Raw genomic sequence first — 13,441 nt, forward strand, 5'->3', positions numbered from 1 at the left:
ACAAAAATATTTAATAACGCCATTTTTCCAATAGCTTTATATGAAAGTGAGGTCTGGTTCCCACTCAGCAGAGAAGACCTCCACACTGAAATCTGTCGAACTCTAAATGTGGAAAGGAAAACACAGAATAACACCTGCCGAGTAGAACTGGGACATTTCCCACTACTGTTAAAAATACATGAACAGACAATAACATTTTGACCACATCTTAATTCAAGTCCAAAAGACACACTTCAAAGCACTAAAATCCCAAGAGCTGAACCATGAAAACAGCCCCCTCAGTCAGCTGATGGTGAATCTAACCAACAAGCTCTCAACAGCACTGATTCAAACCAACACAACAGAATAAAACTAATTATGAGTCAGTCAAAAGATCTATATTGAGAATATTGAAGAGATGAAACAAAAAAACAGAAGGAGACTAAATTGTTATTTGATCCTAAACAGGGAATATAAATTGTCTCCATTCCGTCAGAGATCCTCTGACAGTTAAACATGTTTCTGCCTGCCACAGCCTAAGGGACTCACAATCACAATGAGACCCCCAAATTATTAGGGATTAGTATGGTATGAAGTAATTGTATAAAATTGTAATGTACTATAATAATAAACTTGGTTTGTACAGCACCTACAGAGTAAAAACAACAAACAACATAAACTGTGAAATAATAAACACAATAGCACCATCATTGAAAATTGAAAATTAAATAAAGCAATAAAACAGACAGCAGAAAACAAAACGACAAAACTTTTAAAACAATAAAACAAATGGTGTGGGAAAGTTAAGATAGAAGGATCACAGCAAGGCTAGATTACAAAATTGAAAAGATAGAAATGAAGAGATAGATTTTGCCCTCCTAATCTCCTCTGGAAGGTTATTCCAAAGTCTGGGGCCCCTGATGGCAAATGCTCTGTCACCTTTGTTTTTTAGTCTGGATTTAGGAAACACCAGGAGAGCAGCATTTAAGGACCTCAGGGCCCACGATGGCACATGGGGAGTTAAAAGGTCAGGACTATAATAGCTTGGGGCCAAACTGTTCCAGAATTTAGATGTGATACATGAAAAAAATCAACTTTAAAGTAAAAGTAAAATATCAACTCTATAACTAACAGGCAGCCAGCACAGAGATGAAAGGATAAGTGTAATGTGCTCTCGTCTTCTGGTATCTGTTAAAATCCTGGCGGCTGCATTTTGGATTCATTGTAGAGAAGAGAGAGATTTTTGCTGCAGATGGAGAAAAGTGAGCTGAAATAATCAAGATGCAATTAAATAAAAGTGTGTTTCCCCCATAGGACTTTGAGAGACTGTGTTGAATGCTGATGACACAGCAAACTATTAAAACTATTTTCTGACATTATTTTGTGTTAACTACTTATTTCTGCTAAAACAGTACAAAAATTAGAGCTGCAATGATTAATTGATTAGTCAATTGACAGAAAATCAATCAGAAAATATTTAGATGAATATTTTTTAAGGCAAAATGCCAAAGCTGTATTTTTTGCAGCTTCTCAAAAAGCTAGTTTTGCTCTTGCAGACATTGCTTTGTGTTAACTTGGTGTTGGCTAGTTTAGTATGCCTATAGGCAGTAGCAGCTGCTACTAGCTAAAGCTATCCGTATTTAAGCTGCATGTACTCCATGCAATAGTACTCCACTTCATCTCAAGTGAGTGGAAACACACCTGAGATGGCAGATGGGATTTATTATTATTATCATTAATAATTGTATTATTAAAGGTGAACCATGCAACTTTATGTTATTCAGGAAGTTTGTATCAAACAAGTTGCCCTTTGTATAACTCAGTATCGTTTAAGTAGCTCTCAGTTTCAAAAAGGTTGGTGACCCCTGCTCTAGACCATAACTGTGTACATAAGAGAAGCTAAAACAAGGAGGTAAAACCAAATCAAATCTGTACAGTAGTGATCAGAAATACAAGGATCAGAGCAAGCCAGATAACATAAGGCTATACAACTAGATCAAGAGTATGACCCTAACAATGAGTGTGCCCAGTTGGTGAGAGAGAGATAAATTAAATAATTAAGCACTTCGAGTGTTAGAGATGCAGCAAACATGAATATTCAAATCACCTAAAAAACCTGTCATTTCTGGGTTGATTCTGAGAATTAATTTAAAAAGCCAAAAGAAGATTTGGGAGTTCTTTAAACTAGAAGCACAGATACTGGGTAGACATTGGGGTGTTGGCTTTGCCAACATATTTTTGTTCGTGCCAGTAAAGGTATTGGGCAGTCAGAGGGGAAAGTCTGCCTCCCTCTCACTTTCTCTCTCATTGCTGCTGAGCATTGCTTGCTGTCACTCTGGAGGTGTCACCTCTGTCATGTAGGATTTATCCAAGAGAACCATGTCTTTTCTTTTCTCCATCCTGTTTATGACTGGCACTTTGTCCAGTTCTGTCTTCTGTCAGTCCTGCCTGCTCACACTCTATCTATCTATCTATCTATCTATCTATCTATCTATCTATCTATCTATCTATCTATCTATCTATCTATCTATCTATCTATCTATCTAAGCAATGCAGCCTAGCTTGCACCAAGCAGCAGTCCAAACTCTGACACTCCAACTCTTCAACCACAGGCAGTTTGAATGCATTTTCTGTTTAGATTATCTTCTATTTACTGTAGTGCACTAGCATGCAGTAGACAGGTACTTAAAATGTTCTCAACAGCCTACTGTCTTCTCAATGTCTCCAGCCATCAACTCATTGTAAGCAGCAAGCAGACTCACTCTGAATAGCCAGCTTCACAGCTCACAGGTGAATCTATTCACCCCTAGGTAAGATTGTTGTGTTGCAGTCACTTTTTAGCTGATCTTTGGTGGCTGGGATATAGCACTGATAAGGAAGGGTGAAACTAGATTATCCCATAACTCACTGTAGTCACTCAGTGGAAAACAACATAGAGTTTGACTTTGGTCGTGTTGGCTTTAGCGATAAGTTCCACAGTCAAATGATCATGCCCTTTTGTTTTGCTCTCCACAAATGTCCTCCAAAGATAGTAGATACCATATGAAACCACACAGCTTTCTTATCTGTTGTTATGATTTTGTATCATGGTTTCGGAGTGGACAGCCTATCCAAAAATGTCAACAAAATAACTTGTGAGGTAATGATCCTTCTGTACCACACTAGTTCATCGTAATGCACAAATAGTAAAACAAGACTGAAATTATTTTTCTATTCATCAATATTGAGCAGTCTTGCAGCAGCAATGGTGAAGCTTTTGATCTTTTTTAAAACGATATTACAAATATCCAGTGTAATCTTTAGTGGTGCTGTTACTCATGCAGCATATATGCCAAGAGATCAAAATGTCAGCATGTAACTACATATCGTCTAACATATTATAACACAGTTGGAATTTTTAAGCTACTTACTCAAGTGAATTTTATTTAAATATGTTAAATACAAAGAAAAAGGTATGAGGATCAGGACTGATGATAGCATGAAACTACTACTGTGATATGCACTACAATAATTTTACATTCCAAATCAAACTCAATCAGATATGAAGATTTATGCTTTTTACATCAAGCTGTTCATGTCAAGTCATTAATCAAGATAAAATTATACCTCTTGCTTTTACATTCACATAACTCAGATTAGCAATAAAATGCTGACTTATTCATTATTCTGAACACACTTCTAATTAGGTATACTGTACATGCTCAATAAACACTTCTGCCAAAAAACGACGCATGTGTGTTAATAGTTGTGTGCTCATACAGTATGTTGTTATGTGCCGCACTTATCTCATCATTCTAAAACCACCACCCGCCATTTTAATCACTCCTCCCAACACTTCCCATGTTGGCGCCAGTTCAAGGCTAATATATTCTAGAGGGAGGAGGGATAAAGTGAGACCCTCACTGGGAGAGAGAAGGGCGATGCAAACAGAAAGTGGGATGCGTACAAATGAGATGCAGTAGTCAGGTATTTATGATGCCGAGTAATCACCGAGGGAATTAAGTATTTAACCATGCGAACATTATCTGTGTATCATTAACATCAATCTGTAGCAGGAGCTTTATGCCAAACTGGGACTGGGGCTGAGTTGTTTACATGAAGGCTGTACTGTATGCTATATATACAGTTTGATATTCAATTCCCTATATGTATTATATATCTTATAAATTGGAGGTGGAGGTTTACAAGCAAGTGCAAAATTGTCGCAAAATGCAGAATGACAAGATGTTGACAGCATTTACTGTGCTGATGGAGTTCTATCTTACTTTTTGGGATCTAAGGACACAAATGAACAAATGTACTGAAGGCTTCTATTGAAAGAGAAGATTTTACTCTTATCCCGACAGTTATCATTACATCACAAATAATGCTTGATTCACCCCTATGTGCAAACCAACCTAACTCTTTTTACCAGCTGCCCATGTTATTCAGTATTAACAGTACACAGAGTGTGCTTTTTCTTTGTCAAATAAATTGGTTTACGATTGGTTCAGCATAATACTAGGCAGCAAGGAGCTCAAGTGAAATTGTTCTTTGGAAGAGCAAGGATGCAGGACAAAGGACATATCTAACAGTTTGATCACACCTTGAGGCTCATCTGGTTTTAAGGGCTGATGTTGCACCATGCCATGTTGTGTGTCTTATTAACAGTAAATGTAAGTAAGAATATATAATAATTCAAATTAAACTGAAACTGAAACACTACCATTGGCAAAATCAAAATAAGTCTATAAAGAAAGGATAGCCAAATAGCATAAAATTATATGCATGTTTAACAATAGTTTAAAAACAAAAACATGTGACATCTATGTTTTATAATAATTGTCATCCATGCTGACTGAAAACGGAAATCATTTGCTGCATTTGACAATCTCAGAGAGTAATGTTATGCTGTCTTTCAAGGTGGTTTTACAATAAAATCAAATTACGCTGAGGTTCCCATGCTGGAAATCTATGACCTGAATTGAATTGCTTTTGTATAAGAAATCATTGCTTTGGTGTGCCACCACAGTACTCCTTTGACTCCAATGTTTGCTTTACTATGCAGAGTAATTTTACATATGTCAAAGTACCTTTGTTTAGAAACTGAAAACGTACTGTAATTAACAATTAAAATATAAAAACCTACCTTTCGAATTCCTTCCTTTGACTCCTCAACATTGTTATCAGCACCTCCAGTGCGGTTAATCATCCGCCACATCTGGGAGTACATAGGATCTCTCTCGAAGGGGTTCATAGCCTTGGCGCGCACCTGATCATATACTGCAGAGTCCAGCACCGTACCGTAAGGCAACTCTGTCTGCTTGGACAAGTCCTGAAGAGACCTAGAGAGAGACAATGCAGGAGTAAGTTAAGACTCCCCTTAGTAGAGGCCATGGCAGTTTGGGAAAGTGATGAAATTCAACTAATTGCTGTCAGGATCTGTCCGTGCATGTCTTGTCAGCAAGGAGGTCAGAGTGTGTGTAAACGTAAGGGCCAGGGTATGCTTGAAAAGAACTAGTTTGTTCAATGTCAACAACACAATGGTTTTAGCCTCCTACTCACTTACACTATTAGATCATACTGCAAAACTCATCCACTGACAACCATTAGGAGCTTTGACAATCAAATACAGCCTGAGACAAAAATCTGACAACACCAGAAATTCAAGACCAAATTCTAAAATTTGACTGCTGCGACCCACATCAACAAACAGTTGACGATCAGAATATGACATGAAATTACAGAATACATTGGTTGGCATGACAATTCATAAGAACAGTTTTTTGATTGAGTTTTAAGTGAAAACACACATATTCTTTTTAAGACACATATGGTACACAAAAACCAAAAGGATGGAGACAAAATGAAAATCAAGTTTGTGTAACTTTGCTGCATTGTCAAAACATATGAGTGACACAGGTGGATGACACGAGCTGATGATGTGCCTCTGCTTTCACATACTTTTACAGATGTCAAGTTTGCACACGTTTTTTACACATGCAAACCTTTAGTAAATCAGGCCCTTTGAGTAGGAAACCATCATGATATAGACACTATAGTTAGGTACATACAGTCATACAAAAATATTCTCAGTGACCCAAACAATTAGTGTCAAAATAGTTTAATAATCCACTTAGTCTGATGTGTGGAACAATAATCCTAGAGCACGAGTTCAACCTGTAAGGCTTTGGCAGTGCACCACTTAGACTTAACATGCTAATAGTTGTGTGCTAGCCTATATGGAGAGCACTTTCATTCAAAACCCCACCCAAACTGCATGTTATGTATCCATCTACTAGACACCACCAACCCAGTCGACACTGCAAAGTAACCAAGCTGGACATCATGCATGGACTCAGCCAAAACCAACAAAGAAAATTAGAAATTTAAAATGACCTCAATTCAGCACTCACTCAATTCAGAGTGTTGAACAAGGTGTCCCAAGAATTAAAACTACTGTACAACTGCACTAAAAAAAGAAATATGAACAAAGAAGACAAAATAAAAAAAACAAAACAAGTCAGTCTGTTTTGCACTACTTCTTACTTCTCTCTTTCTCTCTTTCTCTCTCTCTCTCTCTCTCTCTCTCTCTCTCTCTCTCTCTCCTCTTTCTCTCTTTCTCTCTCTCTCTCTCTCTCTCTCTCTTATTATGCCTTTCTCTCTCACTGTACCCCTTACCCATAAATTGCCACCTCTGGGGGAATATACAAGCTATTGTTAATTATAATGCAACAGTGCTTGCATTGCCTCTCAAACAGTTTGGCCGCTGAGAAATGTAATGGAGAACCATTACAGGAACTAATTACTGTTTGTTTGTTAAATGGCTGCTACATACCACCCATTGATTTGAGAGACACACATTTGAGAAACAAAACATGCATGAAAAAAAAAACTCAACATGTCCTGCTTAATGAAGAACAACAAGTGTATAGTATCTCACATCATTAATCAATTTTCAATACACCTACAAAGCAGATTTAACAGTGTGCAAGAATGTAAGTTTAAGATGTAAGTTTAAGACCCCACATTGCTACCTGGTCTGTCCTCAACAAAACAGCATTAAAGTTGGCATCATGTATCTTTTTATATTCCTGATGCTTAGTGCAACCCTGGAATGAATGAACTAAATGAGCAGGGAGAGTAAATTTATCTTGTTATACTCCAGACAACTCTCAACTTCTCCAACAAGAATTCTTAAATTATATCATCAATCAGTCCACTGCACCAATGAAGATTTACCACTCAAGTGCAAGTCAACTAAATCCTTCAGCAATTATATGCTGTTAAATTACTGTTTTATTACCTCAGAGGACTCTTTCTCAAAGTTTGTAGATAATGACGGCCCTGATAAATAATTTTGTGTCAAACTAAAATTGCAATGTATAGTTATACTTTTATTGATGTTGTCTGCGCAATATATACCCACTCCCTCAGATTTCAAAAGTAGATTACGACTTGGTCTTACATGACATTTAAATGTTAGAAGACTTGTCCTTAAAACAGACATGATCAAGAATTGGGCAAATACTACACATGCTGACATGTGGTTCTATCCAAAATGTGGCTTAAATGGGTAACTGATGACTTATTATTTAATTGATGGTTATAAAGTCTGTAAAACTGAAAAGGAAGCAGAGTTGCCATGTATGTTAAATCCAAGTTCATTAGCTCTGTAACTTAACTTGAATTTAAGGTTTTGGCCATCAAAGTGCATGTATCAAAGGACTCATATCTCTGTGGTTAGCTGCTACAGATCCCCAGTCTGCTTTCAAATCAATTTCAAATATATTTGACATGAATTAAATGATTAAATGTTGAAGCCAAATCCTATAGCACAAAATGAGTCTAAAAAAATCTTGCTTGACTTAATTATAAACACTGGCATAATTTGCAATGATGTCATGTATACAAAAATCCCAAAGGTAAAACTTGGTTTCCTTTTTAAAAGCTATTTTAATAGCTTTGGAGAAAATACTTTCCTGCATGATATTTATTACAGTGATCTCAGCACTCACTCACTCAGAGCACTCAAATTCCGGATGTTAAACTGGCATTTGAATATTTTTCACTAAATGCTTCTGTCTATCTCTAATGAAACGTGTTCCCATTAAGGGGTCAGCTGTAGGGACAATCCCAGGTTTTCAGACAGTCTTCGGAGCTAATTTGTTAAAGAAATAAATCTTGGGCAAAAGCTAAATTTTCATACTCCTCTGCTGACTAGACTACATTTAGAGCCCTAAGGAACAAGTGCACCTTAATAAGGAATTCCAAATCAGAGCTTTATCTAAAGTCAGTTACAGAGAACCTAAATAACCCCTCAAAATTATGGAAATGAATTAAATCCTTGTCAGTTACTTATGTTACTTCAAGCCTCCCTGAACACATTAGAGTATTGGCTTCGATGAAATAAAAAGAAAAAAGCTGCCATGGTAAGTTAATTTAACATGCACTTTATCTGTGCTGTTTCTGTATTTGACAACTTAAATATATCTGTCTTTTGTTCTGTCACTACTGCAACTGATGGAAATCTATATTTGTTTGATTTTAAACTTAGTTTGGTTACTTGAGTCTGTAAATCTCTGAAAGACATTGAAAAGTAAGCAGGCCAAGATCTAGACCCTTAACTCTCAAAGCTGGTGGCGGGTATTATTGCTGAGCCCACTGCTCATATTTTTAATTTGAGCCTTTTGGCCAACTCAGTACCTAAAATCTGGGAAGCTGCTTATGTTCTCCCCTTACTTAAATGTGGAGACACCCTTAAAGTTGATTAACTACCGTCTCAAACTCAGTCCTGGCTAGAATCCTTGAATCCTGATTGATTAATGGTGGAGGCATATAGTTGTTTGAGTCCACTGTGTTCGAATAGCTTCTGTTCTGTTTTATTGTGAATTTTTACACATCATGTTGTATATGTTTCAGTTTAATATATTGTTATTTTGTATGGCTACTACCTTGGCAAAGTCTCTCTTGTAAAATAGATTTTTGATCTCAATGGGACATCCTGGTAAAGTAAAAGACAAATTAAATAAATAAATAAATAGATAAATAAGGAGATATTGTTTGTATTATTACAAGGATTCTCACTCCCAAAGCCATAAAACACATGCTAACACATGTACATGTTTTATGGAAGGTCACAGCTCTTGCGGTTCCTCTCTCTCTCATGCCCTCCTCAACTAACTCTCAGACCCGCTTTAAAAAACTGCTTTGAAAAATTTAATGAACTTTGGTGTTAACATGAATATTTTATTACCATCAATTAATCTTTGGCCTCGATAATCTGCCCTGCCACCCCCAACTCCCACAAGAATATGTAGTCCTGTCAGCACACTCTTTGACCAGAATTCCCCTGTGTGAACTGGTTCCACTGCAACTCTAAGCTTGTTATTTTATGGTATGTGAATGTGTGCAAGAGAGAGAAATATGGCATGTCTGGGGAATCCTTAAATTTGAGATTAGATTTCACTGACACACACAAAAAATACAGATTCAAAAGGATCTACACATTGATTATTCATTAAGCTGATGAGTAAAGAAGTTGGTTAATGATGAAACAACATACATGTCTGCTATATCCACAGTGACTGAACCTATACCATAGTTTCTGTTCAAATAAGTTTGATTTGCGTGTGTTTTAGGTAAGTCAGCTTGAAGCTCAACCTAAATATATGCTCCTAAATTTGCCAATAAAAGCAAAATCAAAAACTGAAAACATTGGGGAGTAATTACATGGTGTGTGTGTTTAATATCTCTAAAATAGGGCATTCTGCAAATGAGTTGTGCACTACTGTAGTATAATTCCTTTGTTCAAACTACTATATTTCTATGAAACTACAAAGGGATTATTTTTATTTTATTTTACAGTTTAGAAGAAGGAGAAGTGGACCGAAAGGAAGAAAGTAGACGAGGTGGATGAGACATTTTAATTTCAGTGAAAACATGGCCATATGAGATGAGACATTTATAGAGGTCCATAACTCTGATTGATTGCTTGGTGTGTGTGTTCTCTCATGGAGATAAGCATATATGAACTATAGGCTTAATTGTCTTTTTGTAAATGTTCTGTACACATTGGTGTGTGCACACACACACTCTGTCCTGTGTGTATGCTAGCTCTTTTTGCAACCAATTATATTCCCCCTAAGCAGCTCAATGGGCAAGTAAATGGATTAAACGGAAGCTGAATGTGTCCTATGACAAATAGTACATTTAAGTGTGTGTGTGTGTGTGTGTGTGTGTGAGTGGGTAAGATTTATGTGACTTTTAGGGACAAAAATCAGACTCAAGACCAGTTGATTGGAGGCAGAATGAGCAATTCAGGAGAGAAGCCATGTTCCCTACTGGTAAAACGCTGATTTTTAAGTCAATTTTTAAACAAATAAAAAATTGCCTGGTTGCTAGTTGCCTTTTCTTAAACTTACTATTATACTATAACCAGTGTTACCTGAGAGTTGGGATGTCCACCCCTCTTAGCTGACTGCTAGGATGCAACAGACATGCATTCACACATACAAAAGTGTCACCAACTGCTATGAGGCTAACACACATATGCACAAACATACACGCACATACAAACATCTGGTTGACTTCTTTGGCAATCTTTAGCAACCATAAAATATGGCATCTGCTATGTGAGATTGGGCCAAGAAGTTTTTATCCTTAAACATTCCATCCATCTTTCCATCCTCCAATCCTAACCAATTCTTCTGCTTCACCTCTTTTCTATCTTAACAGGTGCCGCCTCTTTTCACACTTTTTACCCCTCAAAAAGCCATTACTAATTCTGACTCACCGTCACGACCTAAATCCTTCCCCTCTGTCAGTTTCTCCATGCTTCTTTCACTCTCATCATCTCAGTTCCCTTCTCTAGCTCCTAACCTCTCCCTCTCTCCTCCCCTTTTTCCTCTTAATCTGCCTCATCTACTCTTCCATGTACACCCTTCTCTTTATTTCCACGTTATAATCCTCATACCGTTTTGTCTGTGTCTGTTTTCCTCTAGCTCCTTCTCTTTGCCACTATCCAATGCCATCGCTCGCTGTTCTCCTAAAGGATTCACACTAAAATTGAGGGAAAACATCCAAGCGTGAAATAGTCCAGAGAGGGTTCTGAACGCTCACTTGTTATTTCATTTCCAGGATGAAACAAGGACATTAATACTTAAAAACCCTGTCTGTCCTGATGGTTCACTGAGACACTAAGAAGAGCAGTGCCTCCATTCTTCCCCAGCCTCCTCTTCCTTTCATGCCGGTGCATTCACTTGCTTGCTTTTTTCCATACTTAACTAATTCTCTCAATCACTCACTCACAAATAGGCCACAAGGTGAACCACGAAAAGTCTTTTAGAATAGGAATTCCACCCCGCAGCCATGCATCTACACAATCTTTATTTCATAAAAAAGAGCGAGTCATGCTAAGCTACCAAAAAAAAATTCCAGTCGATTATCCTAGCATCTATGTTTTATGCAAACCTAGTTCCTTCAGAGCATAATAAGATTTTGGTCGTGAGTGGTGCTACGGTTCGACACGTGATTGTGCTACACCAATAAGGTAGCTGCTTTTTGTCAACAGAATTGCTACATGGCGGCCACCATGGTTAGATTCAATGTTACCGATACTAACTAAAATGCATTCACTGTCATTCAGTCTGTGTAATATATTAATCAAGTATTTATCAGATGAAAGTGCACACTAATCACAACATCACAGTCCCCTTTTTTCTCTGTTTTCTTTGGGTAAGTTTCCTCTCACCACTCACCCCAACACCCACCTTTGGAGGCCCAAGGCCATGTGGGTGTTGCTTTTTAGGTGGTAATTATGCCACTAATGACCTCAGAAGAGTCAACAAATTAAAGATAATGCATTAAAATTTATGGAAATCCTTAATTAGCTCAATGGATGCGGAATGAGGCGGCAAAGTAATGACAGCAAATTGAAGCCAAAAATAAATAAATAAATGAAAGAAAATGGGAGGATAGACAAAAGGAAATGAGAGAAGTAACTAACTACACATTTTCCAAGGGACTGGACAAAAGTACTTGGAATATCTAAAACATAATAAAAAAAGATGGTGTGAAGAAGAGAGGGGAGGAAAGAGTAGAGACAGAATTAAATGAAAGACAAAAGGAGGGAGGTTTGCCATAGAGAGAAAGCAGAGAAAAAAAAGAGAAAAGTAAACTGACAGAAACAAATTAAGAGACAGCTAGTGATGAGATCTTGAGAAATAAATGCTGTTTATTCCAAAGCCAAGCACAATTAACTGTGGCACTGCCGGGCATAGCGGATGCTTCGGCATGCTGATTAGTCCAGTGAGAGATGAGCGTTTCCTATTGCCACCAGGAGAGTAGCAGCAAACATATTACCACAAAGATAGATACAGAGGGCAGGGAGCTTAGGGTAGTAATGTGTGTTTGTGTGAATAAGTGTGCGTGTGTATGTGGGAAAGTAAAATGAGAGGAGAGGACTTTGCCAGTTGCCATAAGACATTCTCTGCCCCTAACCTGACAGGAACATGCAAAAACGCCTTCTCTTCTTCTCATATTCAGCCTCACTTTGCCTCATTGTATCTCTGCATTTCTCATTACCTCCTCTATCTTTATCAGTGGACACACACACATACATGCACGGCACGCACACACACATGCAAGCACGCACACACACACATACACACACACACACACACATGCAAAATGATAGATCCAAACTTGAGGCTGACATGAAATTACTATCCTGATGAGGTGAAGAAAGACGAAGGAACAAAGGATTAAGAGGAAGGAAAGGATAGTGTGTAATGAGTGTGTGTGTGTTGCCCTCTTCATTTCACCTGCCTGATTGAATGGATTTCCACAATGGGAAACAATCAAGCACAATAAAGAAGACTGCAGTGGGTCTCTGTGTGTTTGAAACAATCTGTCATGTCCGCATAACTATACAAACACTGTTTGGTGATTTATGTGAGCTACCGTGTGTGCCTTTGTGTGCATAATTGCATGCACACCTTTGTGTCATGGGACTTGCTGTGTAGATGTGGAGCACAACTTAACACTATAACTACATATCATAAAAATGGTGATACAGTATGTCGTAGTTTGAGGATTTCAAGTCTTGTATCCAAACATAAATGTCTATGTTTAGAGTAGGGATGGGCATGGTTAATCAATGATCGATAATTGATCGTTAAAAATGTTGTTGATCACATGAAATTTTTATCGATCAAATGCTGGTTTCAAATAGAAGTTGTGTCGAGTACTGTGAGTCTTGAAGCAATGCAATGAATTTCACTATGTGGCAACAATGAGACATCTTACCAACGGGGGGCGATATATCAAACGTAAACATAAAGAGGTCAAGGCGAAGTTTGCCGTGGGACCTTTTCACACGAAAATGACGGAGTTCATTGTAAACCTGTTCCTTGGCCAGGCTCCCCAGGATAGCACGACAATGACTCTGCATCCCGGCTACTCCATTGATTGATATGTGAAG

General features: G+C 37.7%; 1 protein-coding gene across 1 annotated transcript in view; it reads right to left on the reverse strand.

Annotated features, from left to right (window-relative positions):
* Positions 1–13,441, reverse strand: part of grid2 (glutamate receptor, ionotropic, delta 2) — a 537,845-nt gene that overhangs the window by 65,302 nt on the left and 459,102 nt on the right. Inside the window, exon 13 of the mRNA XM_053326218.1 lies at positions 5,108–5,303. Within this exon, the coding sequence (XP_053182193.1) occupies positions 5,108–5,303 (196 nt within the window). The remainder of the gene's footprint in view (positions 1–5,107; positions 5,304–13,441) is intronic.

Source organism: Scomber japonicus, chromosome 9 (assembly GCF_027409825.1).
Source record: "Scomber japonicus isolate fScoJap1 chromosome 9, fScoJap1.pri, whole genome shotgun sequence".
In the NCBI taxonomy this organism is placed as follows: Eukaryota; Metazoa; Chordata; class Actinopteri; order Scombriformes; family Scombridae; genus Scomber; species Scomber japonicus.